Below are 11,400 nucleotides of genomic sequence, written 5' to 3' on the forward strand. Positions count from 1 at the left end.
CATCCCGCAACTAACTCATTAGTTGCAATGCTTGCAAGGCTTATAGTGATGTGCATTACCGAGTGGGTCCAGAGATACCTCTCCGACAATCGGAGTGTCAAATCGTAATCTCGAAATACGCCAACCCAACAAGTACCTTCGGAGACACCTGTAGAGCACCTTTATAATCACCCAGTTACGTTGTGATGTTTGGTAGCACACAAAGTGTTCCTCTGGTAAACGGGAGTTGCATAATCTCAGTCATAGGAACATGTATTAGTCATGAAGAAAGCAATAGCAGAATATTAAACGATCGAGTGCTAAACTAACGGAATGGGTCAAGTCAATCACATCATTCTTCTAATGATGTGATCCCGTTAATCAAATGACAACTCATGTCAATGGCTAGGAAACATAACCATCTTTGATCAACGAGCTAGTCAAGTAGAGGCATATTACTGACACTCTGTTTGTCTATGTATTCACACAAGTATTATGTTTCCGGTTAATACAATTCTAGCATGAATAATAAACATTTATCATGAGAATAAGAAAATAAATAATAACTTTATTATTGCCTCTAGGGCATATTTCCTTCAGAGAGGGCAATCATAAAGAAACAGAAGTTAAATATAAAAGATAGCAATCTCACATCAGGATATGACTCGAGAGCATTATCGCCAGTTAAAAGTGAACCATGCTTGAACCTTTATTTTCAAAAACATTGACCTACATGCAGCAAAAATCCATAAGTCAATGATCAATAAAATAGTGTCCATGAGCGGGACAAACTAACAAATTTATGTGTATTTATTAACCATACATCCAAATCATGTAATAACCCACATTGGTCCTTATTCGGACATTTCTTCTTTCCTGAGCATAGACAGAAACAATAGAGAGATAATAGAGAGAAGGATGTCAGCTACTCAAACAAAAATGACAGACAATACACAAAATGACGGACAATAAACAACCTACACCACTTCCCTTTCCCAGCACTAACTCCTACCATCGTTGCAAACTTCGTCCTACGCCATCCCTGCAATCACTACCAGAGCATAGCCCATCTGCCGCCACATCGTTCAGCGCCCCCAATCACATATTCCACCTAAACTTACAGCTTTACCAATCAAAATTTCTCAATGCAGCTCGTTAAATTTTATCAGTGTTCAGGGGCACCTTTGTGTATCGCCGGCAATCACATATTCCACCTAGAAGCAACCATATGCTGGGAGGTCAAGAAAAATTTGCTCCAAAGAAATTTGTGCCAAATATAAAAAGTCCGGTACACGTAACTCCCGCTTGCGCAGTGTCCGGAGAAGGGTCCGACCACTTAAATTTATGCCAAATATGGAAAAAAATCAAAATTGAAATGGTATGATATTTTTAGAGTATTTTCCGCTAAAAATAGTTAGGTACCATACTGCACACAATGGGAAGAATATAATCTCTAGCCGTCTTTCTAAGTAAAAGAAAATTAAGGTGGAGTGTATCAAACATAGAGAACAAAGCAGTTATCATATAAATATCATAGATGTTGATTTTTTTTCGCGAATACACCGCGGTTGGCGTATCATTTCATTGATTGGGGGGGGGGGGGGGGGGGGGGGAGGGAGAACATACAGAGTGGTGTTACGGAAGAAACATCTTTCTAATGTTGATTTTAATTTCTAGCCGTCTTTCTGATGGGAAGAAACATTGATAGTTAGGTACCATACTGCACATAATGGGAAGAATATAATTTCTAGCCGTCTTTCTAATGTTGATTTTAATTGGAACGAAAAAAAAGGCAGATCCAAATTTAATAGCATGGCAATGAAAATGAGAAGATGGACAATCTAATCTAATGCAAGAACTGATACGGAAGAAACATCAATAGCTTAAATTATATTTCTTGCAAGAAAATTTTACTTGTTCACTTTTTACTCAATTGAATACCTAACCTGGACAATACTCTTATTTCTATGCGCCAGAAAAAACGGAATAGCAAAGCTAAGTATGCCTACATACGCTCAGATTATATATAAGAATCTTGGGTGAACAATTGCAACAAAGCACTAAGCAGCGATAAATTTAAAAAAAAATCCATTAACTATGCAGGCAGCAGGCTTGTTACAACATATAGAGATAGGAAAATGTCACCTCCAGTAATGTAGCGCAAAGGAGTGGAACAAAGCATAAATGAGCGGTTGTCTGTTCTTCTCCATGTACATGGATCAGCAGTAGAGGCCAAGTATATAAGTACTTGACTGAACTCCACTCTTCGTGTACGGAGAGCCATGTCACCTTCTCGCCGCTGCAGCATGGGAGGACGGCTGGTTCACGTGACCCTCCAGCTGGGGGATCCATGGTGGCTGACCGTCGAGCTCGAGGCAGAGAAGTTGAGGGCAGCAGTGGCGAGATCCATGCCGGCCAACCGGGCGAAGAGGAGGTCGTCGGGGAGGGACACATCGGCAAGATCCGGTCACCACGCGACCCGCGACCTGAAGAGCAACAGTGATCTCCACAAGCTGTAGGCCGACGGCGTGCTCCATCCCCTACGACGGGTGACCATGGCGGTGGCCACAGCTCCTCATGCTCGCCTCGATCTCGGCGACACACCCTGAGTGCAGGAGGCAGCAACGACCTCGACGAAATCATGGCCTCCATCCCGGAACGCATGGAGGACCTCGGCCCCGTCGCTACCCCTCCCGCCGTAGCCCCACGCGGCAGCGGACCGTGGGTAGGAGGGCAGGCGGCGTCGCTTCGGCTGACGGCAGGGAGCAGCGTTGATTTCGGGCAGGTGGCATCGCGAGGACGGCCGCGGCTGCGGGGAAGCACCCCGATCATGCTGCCAGGCCAATCCTTCTCCTCCGATCCCCGATCCCCGAAGATTGCGCCGCCGCCCCGGTCGTGTTGTTTCCATATATTATATATTATGCCATTTTTTCCCGTACCTAAACAAACGCGGGCGAGCGGATGGCAGAGTTTTGGTCCGCCCTCTAAAATTGCTAAACGAACTTTCGATGAGGATTATTGTTATCTTTATGGTTAGATCTAAATAAATGGATTCAATCATGTGGCTCTAATTACTTCAGATTGTTATGTGTACACTAAGCGGGGTGCAGTTAGGGAAGAAAATGTTTTCTAATTAATGTGCTGATTGAGTGATTTAATGTAAGGTTAATTAATTTAGATTTGATCTTTATAGATTGTTCGTGATTGATTCTACATTACTAAATAATTTGCGCCAGTATGGAAATTTCTGATCTGTTCAGATTTTGTGAGAGGGTGACGCGAAAATAAACGGATGAAGTGGGGGGAGGGGACGAAAAAAAATCTACGAAAAATAACCAGCGAAGATGGGACAAAAAAAACCATGATAGATGGGACAAAAATTGACCGGCGGAGACTACCAACTGCTCTATTAGGAGTAGAGATGCTGGTTCTCCACATTCACACACTAGAAACGAGAGGAACCATTGGGTGTAGCAAAACCTTTTTTTTTTTTGGCGAATGGCGTGTAGCAAAACCTGGCAATGGTCTGTTCATAGGTTGCATCACATGCACACACTAGAAACAAGCCGGTTACTCCACCGAATACCAACCACGGTTCATCGCAGCATCATACAGAAAGGGAATGAAAACTGCAAGGGGCCTTCTGGAAGGAGTTCTCAATTCGAAAGCTGAAACAGATGAGGAGCAATTCAGTCGGGATCTGCGGACGAGCGTAGGGGGATTTCCAGCGGATCCGAACCGAACCTTAGCTTAGGGAAGAGGTGGGAGACGTCGACGCCCTGCGCTCTGGTGGCGAGGAGCCACGCTTGGCGCTTGAACCGACCTCGTCGGCGTCAAAGCGGGAGCCGAGAAGCGCCGGGATGGCGGCGGCGTCGCAGAGGTGCGCGCGCGCGCGTCCGTTCCCATCCGCCCCAACTACTCACGATGCTGCAGCGCCTCTTTTTCTGCAGCCCGAACATCCCGACCCTTTCCGGCCGCGGCAGCGAGGCTCGGCGGCCGCGGCGTTCCGACAGTTTGCGTTGAGTGGGCCGCATTTTCTTTAGTCCGCGGTGTCTATTGTATAAGAGACGCCGCTGTACTTTTTTTTCCGATATAGGACGCTTTTATTAATTCAAAATGTAGCACCAAATAGATACAAAGCATGATGAGTAAAACCCAGCCTCTGCATAACGAAGATGCACACAGCCAAACATCAAGGGTCTGACAAAAAAACAAAAAAAAACGAGAAACCGACATATCGGCAACGGTAGTCATATAGGACCAACACTCTGCCTATGTCGAAGAAGGTGGTGGGCCGATCCGGAGATTATGTTGCCACGTATGTTGGGTAAAAACCTCCTTGGCCACCCGCTTCAACCGCGTGCACACCGTTTTGAACAACGGTTTGTACTCCGTTCGTTGTAGGGTAGACCGCATACGAAGCGAGTGCGTACAGCGGAGAATAACCTACAAAGCAGAAGAGTTTATGTTATTAAAAACCAAATCATTTCTACATAGCCAAAGCGACCACAATAAGGCATACGCTTCCACCCTCAATAACGTTCTGACCCTATTTGAAATACCGTCCAACGAATGACCAAAACTATTGGCAACACTTATGGGCGGATATAAATTGGATGCTATTTGGATGGTTTACCATATAGAACGCGCAAGTTTGCATTGGAAAAAGAGGTGTTTGATTGTCTCGTCGTGAATACAAAAGCTACACTTCTTACTCCCTTGCCAATTGTACATGTTAGACAGCCTTTCCTGCACCGCCGTCCTTCCACGAGATGATGTCTGTCCACTCTCTCGCCGGATTCAAGTCGTACCATACCTCGCCGAGTGTGGGATCAATGAGCTTGGGAGGAGGGAGGAGGTCACCGTAGGGGGCCGTTGTGAGAGAAGGAGGAGCACTGGCTCGTTCCCCTCGTCGGTGACTCATGCACAAGTGATGAGCAGAAGGGGATGCGATGCGCACCGGAGCGAGAGGAGATGCCCAGCTGCTGGCTCCTACGTGTAAGATCGATACAACTGAGGCAATCTTTGTATTTCATGAAGAAGAAATGATCCAGTTTATAGGAAAAACCAGATCCAAAAACCTAACAATGCACGGTTAATTGGAAAAAACAAATTGAATACCCTAGGACAAACACAAAAAAGAAAAGAACACTAGAGCTTAGGGTAGGGACTAGGACTGCATTAGTAGAAAAAAGGCCTTTTGTCCCCCTTTAGTCCCGGTTCTTACACGAACCGGGACTAAAGGCCGTCCACGTGGCCGCAGCCTGGAGCTCCACCTTTAGTCCCGGTTGGTGCCGGTTGGTAACACCAACCGGGACTAAAGGAAATTTTATGATTTTTTCCAATTTTTTTTGAATTTTTTTTTGATTTTCAAATTTCTGAATTATTTTAACCTCTAATCTCTAATCACCACCCCTCATCACTGCTCAATTTAACCTCTAATCTCTACTCACCCCTCATCATTCCAAATCATCTAACTTCCCGGACGGTCACCCATCCTCTCACTACTCCAGCCCGAGCACGCTTAATTTCCGGGTTCTATTCTCCCTCGTTTCCATGTCTGCACTTGTTTTTTTCCTGACAATAGTAAGATGTCAATCCTATTAACCCTCAGAAATTTAGCTTGAGCATGAAGTCACACATTTCACTGTTTGAGTTTGAAACTATTGTTTTAAAAAACAATAATTATTTAGTAACACTAATATTTCTTGAATAAGTAGTTTGACCATAGTTTGACCACAGTTTGACCAGATTTGACCAAAATTCAAAAAAACTGAAATAATTATTTAGTAACACTAATATTTCTTGAATAAGTAGTTTGACCATAGTTTGACCAAAATTCAAAAAATTTAAAATAATTATTTAGTACACTAATATTTCTTGAATAATTAGTTTGACCATTGTTTGACCACAATTTGACCAGATTTGACTAAAATTCAAAAAAACTGAAATAATTATTTAGTAACACTAATATTCTTGAATAATTATTTAGTAACAATAATACTTCTTGAATAAGTAGTTTGACCAGATTTAACAAAATTCAAAAAAAACTGAAATTTGAGCATAACTTTTTTTCCTTTTAGAATTTGAGGATTCTAAAAATTTGCAAACAGGCCGTAGGCGGTCAAAATTGGATGCGGATTTTCGTGCTGAACATTTTGATATATTATACGTTTTTTTACATCATATAAAGTTATAGCCGTTTTACATTTTCCCTACACTTTCTGCAAAACATGTCCAAATTTAAGTTTTTAAATTTTCCTAACTTGTAGATGTAATAACATAACTACATCTCGAAGGATTTTAATTTTTGAAGTTTTTATCATTTTCTTTTGCTTTTTACAAAACTGAAAAGGCGATCCAAGGGGGGGGGGGGTAGAGTTTGAAAATGGGACCTTTAGTACCGGTTCGTGCCATGAACCGGTACTAATGCCTCAAACCCCATTAGTACCGGTTGATGGCTCGAACCGGGACTAAAGGTCTAACCTTTAGTACCGGTTGGTGCCACGAACCGGTACTAATGGGCATCGCACCCTTTAGTCCCGGTTCGTGGCACCAACCGGGACTAAAGGTCCCATTTGAACCGGGACTAATGCCTTAGCCGCACGAACCGGGACCAATGCTCACATTAATCCTGGTTCGTGACTGAACCGGGACTAATGTGAATATTGCCCTGTGACCAAAGCCCTGTTTTCTACTAGTGCTAGAACACACACGATCTCAAGGAACGTCATCTGAGCCAGACACAAGAGTGCCAAGGTCCAAAGTGGTTAGACGTGGCTCAAGTGCAACTGAAAAACTTCACCAGAGCGCTCAAAGCCGTGATCTTTTGCGGCGAAAGCGACTTTTTGTACATGTCCAGGTAGGCATTCATCTTTTGCTCAGCACACTCAACCTTGCTCACCTCTGACAACTCAACAAAAACCTCCATCAACCTCTGACACATGAACAGGAGTAGTACATATAATTTTTCCTGAAAGTTAAACCTGGTAAACTTTGACTCGATCTTTTTTTTTCGGGAAAACTTTGACTCGATCTGTTAATAGAAGGAAAAAAATCTATAGCAAAATACATGTCACGAGATAGCTCACAGGTCAATTTTTCATACTCCGCAATTAACCAGGGTAGGTGCAATTACAAATTGATCCCAAATGCTAACATATTCTTCCACTACATAATGCAGCAGCAGTGATCTCAATTCCTGTGTCAGTCTTCTCTTTTTTTTTCTTGTCAATCATTGATGGCTGCTAACTGAGGCATGATTGAGCTAAAATAATAACCATACGCAACACTCTCTCTTTTTTCTACGAGTGGACCATACGTAATACCGGGGACACCGTCACAGTGAGTGGGAGTGGAATATTTCCATATAAATCATTCACTGTCCTGACATCATGAAAAATGCCGTGGTCTGAGTCTGATCATGATGGTGTGGCATTAACCGGGTTAATTGGGTGGAGTAGCACAATATCAAACCGTAACATATGAACTGCCAATTTTAATTTCCTTCCAGAAATGGATCAGCATGCACACAAAGTCATCAGTGTCGATAAAAATATTGGCCAAGTATTCAATTCGTTTGACTTCAGTCACTTGAATCCAATGAGGACAGAGCCAATGGTTGTATATGTAACCTTTGTCCCGAAGGCGCGGAACGATTTGTTTGACCAACATGTCATTATGTCATTAGTGACATGGCTAAATTGTCATTAGTGACATTTTCTGATGTTCTATGTGCACTGCGACTGCAGCGGGGTAGATCCACCCACAACACGTACGTGCGACCACGGTGGCGCTGCAAGTTAAAACGGCCACGCCTCCGCTCACCACCGCCGCACATCTCCCCTACCCTCCACAGAAACCGGAACCCCCGTTTGCTCGCGCGTCGGCTGGTTTCAGGTTCCGCCGCCCTGCCTGATTCTCCCGATCCCCTTCCGAGGTAACCCGTTAGCTTGGCCACCGAATTACCCATTCATTTCCTGCCCACGCCCATTCGATCAGTTCCGTGGAGATTCCGTTTGGTTCGTAGTACGACCAAGCCTCTGGTTCTGTCTTCTGTGCCGAGATGAACAAACGACACACAGCTGAATCAAACCTGCTCTGCTTTCTGAATTCACTCTTACTTATTTGCTTATTTGTTTGCATCATTGTTAATGGTTTAGCATAAAAAAAAAGGAATGGATACTAGTACAATTTACATAACTTAACCCCTTTGGTTGGTTGGTCATGTTGTTTTTTGCAGTTTTGCTGCCCGGCATGGCTGCTGAATCCGAGAGCTGCAACTGCAGTGCCTGGGCAGCAAATGATCCTTCTGGAGTACTCTCCCCTCACAGTTTCAACCGTAGGTAATCAAACACGCAACACTCCCTTGTGAGATTTTATTTACAAGGAAAAGTCAACGTGCCAGATATGTGCTAGCCCAGTTATGTGTTTATCTTTGTTCTCTGAATACATATAGACTTCTACTGTATGTGCTAGCCCAGTTATTCATCGGTGTAAAGTATGAGTAGACATCCTTGCCGATGCCGACTGAATTAACTGCTTTGTTAGCGTGTTACTTTCTTCTTATAACTAGCGCTTATGCATATGCTAAACTGATTAATTTTACCAGGGCTGTACGACATGATGATGTTTCTTTGAGGATCACACACTGCGGTGTCTGTTATGCTGATGTTCAGTGGACAAGAAATTTGCACCATGACTCGGTGTACCCTTTAGTCCCTGGGTAAGCTTTTCAGATCATTGTATTTACTTGAAATAAACTGGGAACAATCAGTGCCTTTTCTTTCTGTTGATTGACCCCATTTAATCACTGGTATTCTGTAAAAATAAAGGATTATGTGCTAACCTGGGTGCCTACTGTTCAATGTGGCTATAGGCATGAGATTGCTGGAGTTGTAACCGAGGTTGGTTCGGACGTCAAGGGCTTCAAACCGGGCGACCATGTGGCTGTTGGGACATACATTAACTCATGCCGTGACTGTGACAACTGCAATAACCTCCTCGAGAACCACTGCTCAAACTTTGTTTTCACTTTCAACGGTGTTGATACGGACGGTACTGTCACAAAGGGAGGATATTCCACTCACATTGTAGTTCATGAACGGTATGGATGCATTCTCTTCTGGAAGTTCTGAATTTGGTGTAGATTGTCAATTATTGTTTGCCTTCATGTCTAAACCCAATTTTCTCGTATAAGAATCTTGCATTTCCTGCTAATTCGTGACAGGTACTGCTATAAAATACCTGATGGCTACCCACTGGACAAGGCCGCACCTTTAGCTTGTGCTGGGATCACTGTGTATACACCGATGATCCGGCATAACATGAACCAGCCGGGGAAGTCACTTGGGGTTATTGGTCTTGGTGGGTTGGGTCACATGGCAGTGAAATTTGGGAAAGCCTTTGGACTGAATGTGACAGTTTTGAGTACAAGTGAATCGAAAAGAGATGAAGCTATCAACCTTCTTGGTGCAGATAATTTTGTGGTATCATCAGATAAAAACCAGATGGAGGTACTGAACATCTTAATCTCTTTCAAAGCTGAGTGTGAAACAACTTACAACAGACCACAACAAGTACATATCTCCTTACCTTATGTTAGATTCCAACTGAAAAAGCATAAATGCACAAAGGAACAGAGCTCATTCTGCAATCGATACTGCCTATACTATTTTGTGCGAGAGACAATTAATATAGCTGAATTCTGCTTGTTATTCTTCTCACTCTGCTTATACTACGTGAGAATAACGAAATGATTTACTTTTGCAGTTCCTGAAAAATTCTCTGGATTTCATTGTCGATACTGCCTCTGGTGACCACCCATTTGACCCTTATCTCGCGCTTCTGAAAGTTCGTGGCACAATGGCACTAGTTGGCTTTCCTGGCGAAATCAGAGTGCATCCTGCAACACTTAATCTGGGTAAAAAGACCTTCCTATTACCAATACAGTTAAAATAGTTGCAGGGCGAAAAGTTTGTTTATTTTTATCTTTTATGGTTTTATGAGACTGTATGCCGTAAAACAGATCACTGGTTGTCGGTATCCTGGTTCAAAACTTGGCCACAAGTTGAGGATATATAAGCATTCGAATGTTGTTACCGGTGTTTTCCTGTAATGAAACTGGCTTTCGGCCCTTTATCAAAAAATAATTAATCAGAACTTACTGCAGGTGCACGGACTCTATCTGGCAGTGTAGTTGGAGGCACAAAGGATACCCAGGAGATGATAAATTTCTGCGCGGCAAACAGAATATACCCAAATGTTGAGGTGATAAAAATAGACTACATCAACGAGGCTCTCGAGAGGCTTGTCAACCGGGATGTGAAGTATCGGTTTGTAATCGACATAGAGAGCTCTTTCAAGTAATATCTTTCGCGGTTGGCACATTTTCGAATCCTTATAAAAGTGTGTAGAATAAAGTTGAATCTTCCAAACAATCGCGGCTGACTGGTAATAGAGGGCTTTCCTCTGTAATGTTCTGGTATGCTTTCCGGTCCGTGATAGAAGATTGTTGTGAAGATATGTATTGCTTTCAGAAAATATGTAAATAGACCTCCTATGGATGCTCAATTATTGTAGTATCAAATTTTCTGAATTTTCGACTGGTCAACACGTGAGCAATGGTCAGATTGAAGAGAGGAATACTGTCCAAAACAGCTGAAGCCAGCAGGACCTTTGATAGACAATGTTGGAAAATTTTACCTCGCTTATTCCTGGGGCTGATCAAGAGCCTGCATCACAGAAGCAAATATCATGTCAGTATACGTTTCGAGCTTCGACAAACTATTTGGAAACAATTTATGTTTAGACAAAAATGAATGTGGCGTCAATAGTACTGCTGAGCAAGAGCCCCGCTTCGGTACAAAACAAGAGTCCCTGGGTAAACTATAAAGGGCAATATGGACCTTTGACAAATCATACACAGTTTTGTATGATGGGTCACCCGACGTATACGGACGTATGTGGCGTCAATACAGTGTTATGTGCACCTTGGCGGGCTCATTCCATTTATGTTTTTCTTTCTTTCTTTTAAACTTCAAAAAGTACAGGTTCCACCTATAGTACTGAAGGCGCTAACCACTGGGGTACTTTAACTGTTGTGCTACAGTACTTCTTTCCTCCTTATGGCAGCTATAACGCTAATAAAAAAAGCATGTGTTCCCGGACTTTTTTTTTCAGTTCAGCCGGTTTTATTCTGTTTTTTTTTCGTTTTTTCTTATCTCTTTCTATATTTTCGTTTTCCTTTCTTAAATCGGAATCCTTTTTAAATAAATTTAACTTGTTCACATTTTATGAACCTCATTTCACAAATTTCATGAACTTATTTTCAAATCCATGAACATTCTGAAATTCATGAACTTTTTCAAATTCAGTGGACTTTTTTGAATTCATGAAGTTTTTAAAAATCTGTGCACTTTT

At 42.7% G+C, this 11,400-nt stretch overlaps 1 protein-coding gene across 2 annotated transcripts; it reads left to right on the plus strand.

Moving 5' to 3' along the window:
* The first annotated feature begins 7,742 nt into the window (after nucleotides 1-7,742).
* LOC109767770 (probable cinnamyl alcohol dehydrogenase 1) lies at nucleotides 7,743-10,591 on the plus strand. Of its 2 annotated transcripts, XM_020326492.4 has the most exons (7): nucleotides 7,743-7,918; nucleotides 8,222-8,324; nucleotides 8,591-8,704; nucleotides 8,858-9,085; nucleotides 9,209-9,494; nucleotides 9,751-9,901; nucleotides 10,151-10,591. In XM_020326492.4, exons 2-7 carry the CDS (start codon nucleotides 8,236-8,238, stop codon nucleotides 10,345-10,347), a joined length of 1,065 nt encoding a protein of 354 aa, XP_020182081.1. In that variant the 5' UTR covers nucleotides 7,743-7,918; nucleotides 8,222-8,235; the 3' UTR covers nucleotides 10,348-10,591. The 2 variants fall into 2 exon arrangements, with proteins under 2 accessions (XP_020182081.1, XP_073367248.1); XM_073511147.1 differs by lacking the exon at nucleotides 7,743-7,918 and having other exon boundaries at nucleotides 8,204-8,324.
* The last annotated feature ends 809 nt before the right edge of the window (nucleotides 10,592-11,400 follow it).

The sequence above is a fragment of the Aegilops tauschii genome, chromosome 3 (assembly GCF_002575655.3).
Source record: "Aegilops tauschii subsp. strangulata cultivar AL8/78 chromosome 3, Aet v6.0, whole genome shotgun sequence".
NCBI classification, from domain to species: domain Eukaryota; kingdom Viridiplantae; phylum Streptophyta; class Magnoliopsida; order Poales; family Poaceae; genus Aegilops; species Aegilops tauschii.